This window comes from Peromyscus californicus, unplaced genomic scaffold, assembly GCF_007827085.1.
Source record: "Peromyscus californicus insignis strain IS unplaced genomic scaffold, ASM782708v3 Scaffold_14__1_contigs__length_90479793_seg_2, whole genome shotgun sequence".
In the NCBI taxonomy this organism is placed as follows: Eukaryota; Metazoa; Chordata; class Mammalia; order Rodentia; family Cricetidae; genus Peromyscus; species Peromyscus californicus.
Window position 1 is genome coordinate 36218763 of NW_026294436.1, and position 13360 is coordinate 36232122.

General features: G+C 37.4%; 1 protein-coding gene across 2 annotated transcripts in view; it reads right to left on the reverse strand.

The window, feature by feature from the left end:
- Hmcn1 (hemicentin 1) overlaps positions 1-13360 on the reverse strand; it is a 442580-nt gene that overhangs the window by 309670 nt on the left and 119550 nt on the right. For both annotated transcript variants that reach the window (XM_052737150.1, XM_052737149.1), the window contains exons 3-4: positions 5970-6128; positions 4875-4997 (exon numbers count right to left, since the gene is read on the reverse strand). In XM_052737150.1, the coding sequence (XP_052593110.1) occupies positions 4875-4997; positions 5970-6128 (282 nt within the window). The remainder of the gene's footprint in view (positions 1-4874; positions 4998-5969; positions 6129-13360) is intronic.

Here is a 13360-nt window from a genome sequence, read left to right on the forward strand (position 1 = left end):
TTTCCATAAGCAGTTAAATTCTTCATCTTTTAACAGTTTTAGTACTGTGATAAAGAGTACAGCAAATTTTAAATGCAAGGTATGAGATTAAGAGTCTTCTAGGACTCTTCAGTAGTTCTGGGTCTACTCCCCTTTAAGCATTTACCTAGGAAGATGACACCTCCCCAGTAGCATTATCCTTCGGATGACTCTATAGGATCAGGGTGTCATCCAGGTAAACTGTTGACATCCTCTTGAACAAAGGGAGAAACCCCTACCTTTAAGGACTTTCAGACCAGATGGCTGTTTCCATTTCCATGGAATTCTATGTAGCTCACTGTAAATATTTCTCATTTTCTTTCATCTTTATAATAGCACGATGAGGCAATGGCTGTGCCCTGTTCACATGAGTGAACATAATTCCAGATAGGCTGTAGAAAAGTTTTCCTACAGGTGTCCTTCTAGCTAAAGGCAGAGAGGTCGTTCGAATCCAGGTGCCCCAGAATTTCCAAAGCAGCATACCACCCTTGATCTCTCATTGCAGATACAACACACACACACAGTGTATGTTTCTGTGGTTTGGGATGTACCACTTTAAAGATAACATCACTAGAATATTTGAACGAGAATACGTCACTAAATTAAAAAAAAACTATTTAATGTTTATTTATACATCTTCATCTGAAAAAGCGCACAATGTCATACTGATGGTATTTTTCTCATTTCACAGTTAAAAAATACAACTGAAACATAGAAAATTGTCTAACTTGTTTAAGGTCTCATGCCTGAGGTGTGAACCAAGGTCGGCAGCCCGAAAGGTGACCTACCACACAGTACTGTTTGTTGTGCATCTTTGTCCCTCTAGAACAATTGTTGAACCATTTCCACGCCCTGGGATGCTTATCTTAGTCACTGCCTCAACAGGACCCCTGAAACCTGCAGTCCGGTGATATTTAGGGAAATATAAAGGGGTTTGATATTTATCCCACAGGGACTCAGTTTGCCTACCCCAGGGCACAATTCTTCGTGAGTCATCATCAGTCTGTGTTTCATTGGGTAATGTTATAAGTTTCTTCTTCCTCTTCTTCAAACTCAGGGAGAATATAGGTAGATACTTCTTGCTACATCCTTTGTGCTTCATTATTACGTGATGGCTACCCTTAGGCCTGCCCAAACTGTGGCATACCGCCATTCATTAAACAGCCTTTGGTCCCATTGAGTAAATCATGTCCTCTACTGCAATGGGTACTGATAACTCTGTCAGTGAGATATAACATCTACAGGGATGTTGACACTTATGAGACTGAGAGAAGCCCACCAGGCTGAGATATCCAGAAAGACCTTTTTAAAGAGGGTGAGATGGTAGAGGTCGTGACTGTGGGAAGTGTGGAGAAAGGTTGGGGAACTCAGGACAGGTGAATGACTTAACGCATACTTTTTGCTTGCTTCTCTGACACAGCATATAGCCTTTGACATTTTTTTTTATATCAAAGCAAGCATTAATTAGAATGACAACCACCCAGCTTTCAAGTAAATGAAATGGTACCATAAAGCTTGGTTCCCGTTCTGTCTTCAAAGGTGAAGTAAGATATGTATCTTAACCTGTGTTTTCAAGACACAAAAACCACCACACAGTGATTTAGAGCTCACTGGTATTCAGCCAAATAATTCCACTTTGGATTTCCTTTTATGTTAAATATAGATGAAAGATAAGATACCTAGTTCCTCCATATATCCCTCCTAAAAGAACAGAAAATGAAAACTTCAAATGAACTGAAGCTGCACTCCCACTAGTTTCTGAGACTGGTTAAGTAGGTGATGAAGGAAAACACACAAAACTCAAGTCTCCTTTAGAAAGAGTACATGAAAATTTTCTCATGAATAAAATGCAAGGACTTAGTGTCTGGGGTTTTGTAACTGTTAAATGAGTGCACAGCATGAAAGCATCTATTTTCCCTCAGAATTTGTAGCATTTATAAAATAAAAGAATTTAGAACAATTAAAAAAGAAAAATTACTAACTTACTATCCCACCTTTTTGCAAGTCCTGTCTGGCCAATGTTACAATGCTTCCTACTAACAAATCTTCCATTCTGGTGGCTTTCTTTATGGTACATATTGATTTGGACAGTTTCAGCAAACCTTCACATCTTCACTCATGAACCAGAGAAAAAGAAAACTCCCAGCTCTTCCTGGGTCCTCCCACTCAGGGCTCTTTTCGGCTGTCAGTTCTCCAGCAGGCGTGGTAGCACAATGCCCTCAGTGAAAAGGCAAAGCGGCACCCCAGAGTTAGAGTGCCTGTCTTAGTCACTCTCCTTTTGCTGTGAAGAGACGCCATGACCACGGTAAACTCTTACAAAAGAAAGCACTCGATTCAACTTGCTTACAGTGTCAGGGGTTCTGTCCAATATCATCGTGATAGGGAGTATGGATGCATGCACAGTGCTGGAGCAGTAGCTGAGAAGAGCTTTACATCCAGGCAGGGGGAGAGAACCGGACCTAGCATGGGCTTTGGAAACCTCAAAGCCCACCTCCAATAAGGCCACACTTCCCAATCCTTCTCAAACAGTGCCACTCCCCAATGACTAAGCATTCAAATATATTTGGGGGCCAAAAAAATACCAGTCAGCATTTAGTCATCACATGCCCTGTACAGTACCTTGTACAGAACATGTCTCCCACATTCTCTTTTAATGTCATAGTCCCCCCCACACAAATTGAAATTCTATTATCTCCATTTTGTAAACAAGGCAGATAGCCATCACAAAGCCCATGTCACAAAGAAATATAAGATTTCTGGATTTGTTCAATTTTATGTAACTGACAACTCACTTGGCCTAAGAAAAGCATCCTTTCCATAACTACAGACACTTAGCATTAAAAGGAGCTAGGAGACTGAACCCAGAGACTGGGCTTTCTTAGCTGTTCAGCATCCTTTAGTTGTTTAACTGGCAAGCTGCCAGCATCAGATCAGGATTCAGGAGTATGCATGGCAAGACCTAGGAGGAGAGAATTTCTGAGTCACTTCTACCAAAATGCCTTTGAATCTCATTGATCTATAATAAAAGAAACATCACACCCTTTCCTGAATTAATCAGCAAGGGGACTGGAGAGGCACTGACTGACAGAGAAGCCAAGACTCATCCTTGCTCCTATCAAACTCTATTTTATAATAAATAAGTCAATAAAATAAAAAGGACAATTTTAGCATTTTTTAAAAAAAATCCTGATCCTTCTATAAGTAAATTTAAAAATCTTACTATCAGTTGATGTTCTGGGAAACAAAAGTAATAAATGAGTGAGTTGATTTTTTTTTTCCCCATTGGTCTGGAACTCAGCTGCTAAAAATTCTGTGACTCTTCTCTTGTTTTTGAAGACCATACACTGTATTTGACTGCTCACCAATGAGATGGAAGCCCTGTTCTTTCCAGGACTCTCCAAGTCCTGTGTGCTCATTTCTAATATCTTCTCTTCCCCGGTACCTTTAGCTGTGAACTGCGTGACCACCAGGCACTGCTGCAGTTTTCTATACACATTCTGTCTCAGTGAACATCATCATCACCTCTGACTCACAATCGCATCCAACCTTAAGCTGCAGTGTTGTCACTGATACAAGAAACAATAATTTGACTCCTCACCTGTCCCCCCTGTGCAGGAGATCCTGAACGTGCCCTAAGGTCTTCCAGGATCTAGGTTTAAAACAACTTCAACCCGCAAGCTTTTCATTTCTTTCAAGGAGAACTTTTCTCAGCCTATTATCACAGTGTATGGGATGAGACAAGATGTTCAGCTCCTGGGAGCCCTGTACTCTTCCTTAGTTCTGCCCCAGGCTTCCTACTTCTCCTTTGGATGTTTTTGTTTTCTCTTTTCAAATTAACTACAAGGGACCATCTTGTAGTTGTTAGGCATTGTTCAGGAGTTTATGATCACTCATGGGGACATAAGATGAGCTCAAGTTATTGCCCCCTCAACAGATATGTCTTCTAAGAAAACTTTTAAAGTAACTATTCAGGTTTGTCTCATAAATAGTTGATAAAAGTATTTTTACTGAATTGTTTCTTCTGAAAAGTTGTGATTTTTTTTGTATTCATTCCACTGTGATATAGTGAGCATTTTGATTAGAAGAGAGCTCCTGAGCCATCTCATTCAAAACACAAAGATATCTGTCAGGAAGTCTGTAGATACTGTACAGATCCAAAGACCAAATAAGTTAAATATGAATTATACTCTCTCAAACTTTATCTTTGTTCTAGCAAGTTCCTAGAAACATAAGTAGAAGTCAAATAGATAAATTAATAGGTAAATAAAATGTTATTATGACAAGTGAAGCTGAGGCAAGATAATAGAAGGAAAGAAAAATCATAACAATTAGACCCATTTCAAGAATTTTCTCAAACAATACATTTTTCGTACAATGATTTACAGAATTTTTTGGTCAGTCTTTTTCTAACTCTATAGTTATTGGTCATAGATTTTGGATTTTTAGCATTGGATAATAAACCTCATTGGAATTTTGCTTGATAATTTTCTCACATTCAACTTCAATAACAGGCCCAAGCCTAATTTTACCTGTTAATTGAAAGTTATTCATCAGGAACACCAACTCACTTTTCAAACAACATGAAGTACGAAGAGATTTTATTAAACTAAGTGAATGTGAGATCTTTAGCGCCTAAATGTCTTGTTGCTGTAACATTATTCAATTTGGAAATTAATATTAAATGAATCTGTCTCAACATCAGTTCATGTCAGTTCATTAGCTATTGACCCATGTAAGGCTTAAGGATAACATCTGCAGGCTACAGCTGTTTTAGAACTCAAACTCATAACAGTTGAAATGGCCTAGCTGATTTTCACAAAGTAGCCAACAAAGTAGACCTGCTTTACTAGACTGACCTCATTCACTTGCTTCTTGTCCAGATGGAACACTTGACCAGAACTTGTAGACGCAATTTCTTCGTAGACTTTGTATCCAATATGATTCCTGTCATCACAGTCTCCAGTGAGCACAAACACCACCTGGGATTTGTAAAGACAGAAGAGAGTTTGATAGATTTCCAGAAATCAATAGATATTGATTAGCACCTATGACGTGTTAACATGTTAGTAGGTAAATATGATGTAAATGCGTATGATAATTATTAACCTGATACTCTGGTTAACCACGGGCCTGCTCAGGAACATAGTTACTTATATTTCAGACCAAGTTTGGCAACTGAAGTGAGACCACAACTATGCTAGCTTACCCGGTAACCTCAACTCCTTATCTCATCGTGCATCCATACACATTGCAAAGAACTTCGAAGAGCTTCTTATTAAAGAGGTAGTGTTTATATTGTCATCTTTGGATCTGAGTTTGGCCATCTGGCTTAACTGGTCAAAAGCTTGAGGCAGAAGAAACATTCTGTAAGTTCTGTGCTTCAACTCAAAAGGTCTTTTGCATTTCTGTTCAAGCTGTGTTTCTGCCATGGCCACACGAAGGGCATGCCTAAATTGACCTCCTTAATCTTAAAAGAAATCTGTAAAGAAAAGTCAATATACTCAAAGCACCTAAACATTCCTAGACCTAAACATTCCTAGGTAAGCATTAGTGGCCTAGGTTAACTAAAGTGTGCTAGCATGGGAAAAGTAAAATGCTATGCTGAGTTTTGTTGCATGTCAATAACTAACTGGTAATACTAAGTATATAACCCAGGAAAGACTCTCCATAAAAAGTGGCGTTTGAAATATAGACTTAACCAATATAAGATGTTAATAAGTACTTTAATTAATCTGTAATTACTTCTTCCTTGTAGTCAAAACCAAAGTATCAATATGCTATTGATAAATATGGATTTACTACATTAGAATTAGATAACATGTACATACTATGTTGGTAGATATGTGGTTAAATGGCTATGACTATTGATATTTATCACACAGAGAATAATCAAAAGAGAATACTCAAAAGACCTGTTCAGACAAGCAGGTCTGGGGACAATGCCTACTTACTTGGGATTGTTTCTGTTGAATGAGCTGCAGCACCTCATGAGTGAGTCTGTAATCCTTGGATCGCGCATCAGTGAAAACGTAGATGAAAGAACCAGGAAGGGAAATTTCCAAGGCAATTTTTATAGCTCCGATACTCATTTCTGGACAATCACCACCACCCTGTTGAGCAGAAAGCAAGATGAAATCATTGTATGAAGAAATGAGTATTTTTGTCCTAAGTGACTTTAGGAGTTTAAAAACCAAACAATCACTCTTCACTTTTATTTTCTGTCACTTTGCTACCAGATTAATCCCTTTAGTGAAGAGAGGATGAAAAAGACATAAATTGATACAGAACTGGAAAAACTCTGTACTTATGGATAAATTTTATTCTTCCTCAGGTTGAGATAATATGCCCTCCCCTCTTTCAAACTTGCTCTTTGTCTGTGGTTTGCTGGCCTACTCACTCTTCAGATACACTCCAAATGCTTTGCATTTTAAGGGTACTTTATATATTTTCTTTTCTATAACAGTATTTGAGTGGTTCTTATTGCAATAAATGACCTTGAATGAGTGTAGAGTTCAGAAGTGAAAAATAGTCACTACTAGTGTTAGTAACTGGTACCTGAGATATTAACTGTCCCTTAGTTACTGTCATCTGGTACTAAGAAAACAGGAAGAGTGTTCTCTCTGTAGACCTAACAGATCTCCAGGGACACAGGACTAGGAAGACTCAGTTACCTTGATCAGTTAGTGCACAAAGGACACTCGAACCCTTCGACTTCAGCACACATTTTCCCTAGGGGCATCCGTGGCTAAGTCCTCAGGTGTCCCTAAACATTACCAGGAGCAGTCTTTAAACTACTCCAGATGGATCTGCCACAGTAAGATCCCTTCAGAGCCCAAACTCATCCTAAAACTGAATTCAGCTCTAAAAAGTATCCGACACTCAAAAGGGACCCCTACCTTTTCACCCTATATATGTGGATGAAGTAGTTACAACAACATATTTAATAAAGTAAACAATGTTTTTCTAAGTACTGGAAATGCCGTCTTGTGAAAAAACTCCACATGACAAACACATGTGAAGGCTCAACACGGGCTAGTAAACAATATTGGGAAGAAGTAGTGAATTGACACAATTCAAATTGTGCAAACCACAATACGAATAAAAGGTGTTCTGTTTAAAGCATCAACTTTCTTTATGTCACACTCTTCAAAATGAAAATTTTCTGAGCTTTTATGTAAGAACAAATGGAGAATCTCAGAGCAGCCAGAAAAGTTAGGAATATCTAGTAAGAAGAAAATATTTGAGTCACATACGTCGAATGTACTTATATTTTAATTTTTTTTTTACTCTGGATTTAAGTGCATTTTTATAATTTAAAATGACATTTTCCCTGACTTTCACATTTCCACACACCAATTATGTTGGAATCATATACATATTAATTATAAGCCATTTTAAGCAATAAAAACCATTTCTCCCCAAAAGGATGCAGTCTTTATTATCTTCCTATATATAACTAACTGAAAATTAAAAGCAAATCTAACTAGTAACTCATATCTTATTGAAACTATTTCATTGTAGATATAGCTCCCTTAAAGGAAAAAAAAATGAGTTTCTTCTTCTTCCAAAAGAAGTCAATGTAAAATCCACACTGAACCCTTCTCTGACACCTGACTTTGGTTTCCTGACAATTTTACATAACAAATGACCACCAGGATGCCTACAAAGGAACTGCTTTATCTTTTCTGTAATGTGTAGCTACTAAGTAGCCTGATGTGGCTGCTGAGTGACTCAAGTGTGGTTAATTAAACTGAGCAACTGAATTTTGAGTTGATTTCTTTTTATTTATTTATTTATTTATTTTTGGTTTTTCGAGACAGGGTTTCTCTGTGTAGCTTTGTGCCTTTTCCTGGAACTCACTTGGTAGCCCAGGCTGGCCTCAGACTCACAGAGATCCACCTAGTTCTGCCTTCTGAGTGCTGGGATCAAAGGCGTGTGCCACCGCCGCCCGGCGATTTCATTTTATTGATATGCATTTAAATTTAAAAATTAAAGAGTGCTATTTTTTTACTAATGACATGCTTGAATGATAATACTCTGCATATTTTGAGTTACATGGCTACATTTCTGAACAATTGCATGTGGGTTTCATACTGCATTTTATTAGACAGCACTACTCTGGGACGGCCCACTGGACTTCATTAAGGATGCTTCAATCTAGGCTAGTAATTAAAAGTAAGGGCATTGGCCTAAAAGTCTCTGATAAGCTTCTTAGCAGAAGTTACCAGAAGCAAAATTCAAATGGCTTTACTTACTAAGTATAAGTTAATGTCTTTGATGATAGTTTATAGAAGTAACAAACTTATAAACAAAGTTTATAGATACGTATTTATATATATTGTTTCTATAGTTACACATGTAGGTAAAATTTAACTATCTGGCTTATTTACAGGCTTTCCCTTTCAAAATATCAAGTGATATTTTGATATTTAAATTTAGTTTTGGCATAAAAGGACCAGAGAAAAAGCATTATTATAATTGTGCATTTTTATCAATTAACCTCAAAAATCCAGAGAGTTTAGGGTGATTTGTTCCAGTCTTCTATATGTACGGATTAAAAAGTTGAAGATCATAGAAATGTGAATGAAGCTATACAAACAGTTTCAGCTCTAAACTTGATAAAGAGGTTCTTTAAAATCATTTTGCAGCTTCTGTTTTGACCTGAATAACAAGTATGAAAATGTAAAATGATAATTCATGAAAGATGCACCATAGCAAGAAAAACAATTGTCTTTCTAGTTAGAACTTGGTTATTGATTTTTCTTTTTTGTGATGGATAAGTTCATAGAACTTATTTGACAGTGAAAATATAAATCCAGTGAAAAGCTCCACAGTTCCATTTCAAAAGGCCACTCCAACTATACAAAAGTTAATTTAGTTAACTTTGGGTCTAGTTAATTTGGGTATGTGATTTCTTTTTACCCACAATGATTTTATACAGTTTAAAAAATAAAACTTTTGTCTTAAATCAAAGGTTGATAGGTACATTTTACTTTTGACAAACCTCTAATACAATATATCACTTCACATTTGAATTAAAAACTATCAGTAATTATCTGTTTGTGTTATCTGGACTCATGGAACCAATAGGAGGAAAAACTGACACTATAAATTGTAGTGATAAATGCTAAAAATTACTTAACTGTTTCCAGTATCTCAGTCAATGTTTTAAACTCCTGTGTAGACATCTATGTCTTTTATTGGATTTTTCAAAAATAACATAAGGTTGGCAAAAAAAATGTAGCACAAGAAAATATAAACAAATACACCACAAAAGAATTTGCATCATGGAACTTAATCTATGAAAAGTCACATTAATTTAACCAACACTTTTATTTATACTAATACTCTCTACTTGAATTAATTCAATGGATGGCTACTCTAAGTACTGAGACAATATTGATATATACACTGTATTACTTTTTCTTTACATTTAATTGGTCAGCATTTCTGTTATTCTTAACATATTTGGTTGACAAAACACTAAATTGTGGAAAATCCGTCCCAAGCCACAAAGTTATCACATGAAGAAGCAAAGACTGAGGCCAACTCTAGGAAACTTCTGTTGACTTCTCTTCTACAAAGCAGAGGTGTGCCTCAGACGCTGTCAATCAGAGGAAGAAAATTCTCATTGTTCAGGGCACCCACCAAATACGGTTCCTTCTCAAATTGTCGTACTTGTTGAGTTTAATTATGACTCATGCTTCCTTCCATGTAGAAATATACATGCAAGTACATATATGTGTACCTATATTTCTACACATGTTTATTATAAGCAGTATATGAGATTTTTTTCCATCTTTGCTCTCTTGCTCACTCTTTTCCTTTCTTCCTCCTCTCTCTCTCTGTGTCTCTCTCTCTCTCTCTCTCTCTCTCTCTCTCTCTCTCTCTCTCTCTCTCTCTCCTCTTTGTGCTCCCTCTTTTTTTCCCTCTTGGTATACAGTGAAGTTTAATATTTAACAGGAGAAAATAACCGTGACTATATAATTTAAATATAACACCAAAGCCACAGAAACATGCACCTACACAAATTAAAGATAGCATAGAGACGAACTACACGATACAGCGACTTGAACAATTCCCAAAGCATGTGATAGAAGGGGTCTGCTTTTATGAACTTTTGAGTTTTTCCTTGAACTTTATAACTAATCAATAGCAGTAGGAGCATTCTTTCTCAGTCTTCTGAGCCTCATTTTGGCTTTATAATTTTACAGATAGCTACAACTTGTTAAGTTGCAGAAGATACTTCAGATGTAAAAATATTTACTGAAAACAAATTAGAAGCATGTGACCTTTCAACAGTGAATGTTGCTTCTGGAATAAACTTTGAAAACACCACAGTCTCAGAGTTACAGTTATGTTCAATAATGAATTCCTGGAAAGCAAGATTATACAATGAATGGAAATCTTATCAGTGGAGGAAGCAATAAAACACAGATTGTCTCACTGTCTTTTCTAAATACAGAACAGGGTGGGAAGAACGCTGAAATAAACTGAACCTTTGACCTCCGAGGAGATAGAGAAATTGGAGGGCTCTCTCCAAACCCTAAAGAGAAGAAGTTATCAAGTGAAAGGTCAAGAGACAAGGCAAGCCAGCTGCAGAGCGGGCTCTCCCATCCTGCCTTGCTTCTCATCAGTCCGGTTCAGTTTTCCTTGTCTTTATTCTCAGTGAATCTGGCTTCAGTTTCCTTCCTTCCTTCCTTCCTTCCTTCCTTCCTTCCTTCCTTCCTTCCTTTCTAACTCAAAGTTGTCAAAAACTGACAAATTCCAAAATGATTCATTTTAAAGACAAGAGTCTTGCTATACGGCGTCAGCTGTCCTTTAATTTGTAATCTTCCTGCCTGGGCCTCCGTAATATTTGGATTTACAGGCCTTCGTCACCATGCTCAACTCTAAGAACTTTGTAAAGGAATTACAATGCTTACCCTTATTCTATCATAATTTTGTTCTGCTGAATTTTGAGCCTGATCTCAAAGTCAGATTATAGTCCCCCCGGCACAGAATCCACATGCTGAAAAGGTCTTAGTTGTGTAGTTTCCATTTTACATGGAAAATTAGATGTGAAACTCAGTTTCAATGAATCAATATTTTATAACCCTCAGGTGTAAATATCACCACCGATTCTAGACCAAGAGAAGATAATGCACATGTGGAAATGATTAGGTTATATTGAATACAATTCTAAGCTGTGTCCAAAGCAAGGTTAAAATAAATCTGAACAATTACAGAGTTCACAGGCACATGCGCTGCTCTTCATCCCTGGTAGGAAATACGGCAAGGATGTCCTCAGAGACAAGAAGAAGCCTCAGAGTTCCCAAACCATAGCAATACATGCCACATATCCAGGAATGCCACATACCCAATATGCTACCCTTTGCTACAAATAAATGATTAAATAAATTTAAAGAAGGTGGGTTTCACATTAAAGCCTCAGTGACTGACCTTTGTGTGGGATGCCTTAAGTAACAACAACCATTCCCATGCTTCTAGGTTGTCAACTGTCAGTCAAGAACATAACTCATCTGCAAGTGATCTTAGAACTTGTTGGAACTTTTGTAGTAAGTGAAGCAGAGTTTGTTGAGTCCCAGAAGATGATAAGTTTATTATGATTCAAATATTCATAAAGAATATATGATGTTTCAGGCACCTGATACTTTAAAGAAGAATTAAGAAAAGTATGTACTTTAATATTCCCATAATCCAGGGGCTTTTTCTTATTTCACAAGTTGTAAGAGCAGGTAGTCCATTGAGGTGGTAGTACACCACCTCACTCCCAAGGCATGTAGAGGTACACAGGCTGGACTGCAGGCAAAATGTGAAGCTGGAAAGTGATATTTTGGTAATCCCAGTTTTCATCCTCGGCAGCTCTCTCTGCTTCTCATAGAATTTCTTTCTTTGTTCTTCAAGGATTCTACGCTGTTTTACTGTGAACTCTTTCCCATCGAATGAAGACAAGAGTTCTCTAGATGGAGTGGATCTTTGCTCATGCTTCCTAGATGGCCACATGTGCTCAGAAGACAAGACCCAGAAAGCAGCCGGGCAGGACCAGTGCAGCCATCATTTGTTGCACTAAAGACTGGGCATTCATACTGCCAAAACCTACTTTGTGGGGGTGGGGGGTGGGGGTGGGGGCTGGAAAGATGACTCAGAGGTTAAGAGCACTGGCTGCTCTTCCAGAGGTCCTGAGTTCAATTCCCAGCACCCACATGGTGGCTCACAACCATCTGTAATGAGATCTGGCGCCCTCTTCTGTATACATAATAAATAAATAAATCTTAAAAAAAGAAAAGGAAAAGGAAAAAAAAAAAAACCTACTTTGGGCAGCCCGATTTTCTCCCAGCCCCTGCCTCCTGCTCCTTCCTCTATGCCACTTCTAGCTGTCTGTGGAAGTCTCTCTTCCTTCTGCTTCAACACCCGCATGCAGGTTTTGAATGCTTTGTGGTACACTTGGTAATCCTTTTTATTACAGGTTAGTCAATGAAGATTGTAGTATTGACTATTTTCCCTAATATGATAAAATAGATATTTATACTGCACATTTTTATGGCTTTGTAAAAAATGTATTAGTACAATTCATTTTACTAATAAAAATAATTTTAAAAGTTTATAATTTGTGAAGATTTCACATGAGGAAGTTTTATATGGACAAGGTTCATGGTCATTAAACAACCAATGAAAACAATCTGCTAAGATGGAGACCACATATATAATACAGTAGACAAATGAGGATTATTAAAAATCAACACATACAAAGAAAGATGGAGCCTTGGTTTAAAAGTTTATATGTGGAAACCCAAGGGACTTAGCTGATGACTAGACTACTATTCAGTAATGTGATGTGTCTGCCAAAGAGAGCAGATACAGGGCTCCAGCATCAGCAGCGGCGCCCAGATGTTGCTATATGCAGGTCCCAGGTGTCATCTCCAGACAAAGCCCAGGACTGAAATCTCTAGTTAGAACTGTTTAGGTCTGGGGCACTGATAGCACTCTGGAAAGGACCCAAACATCTGACAGGGTAATTGCAAAGGCAATATTCAAAGTCAATTCCAATTCCAAAGCTCCAAAACTAATCTTCAAGACTCAAGAAATTGCAAGATTCAAGAAATAAAAATAAAGGTCTCTTGGAGAAATAATTGCTTCTGATCTATTTAGACTGAGAAGAAATCTCTCAATTTTCCTTTATATTAATTGCATTAGAAGAAACATTGTCACTTTACTCTAGTAAACCTACATTTTGCAAGGAAGCATTTTGACTTCCAATCATTATCTAAAACAGACAGAACCAGATCTATACATTCCTGTGGGGAACAGACAACCTCTCGGTAGGCTGAGTGGTATATAT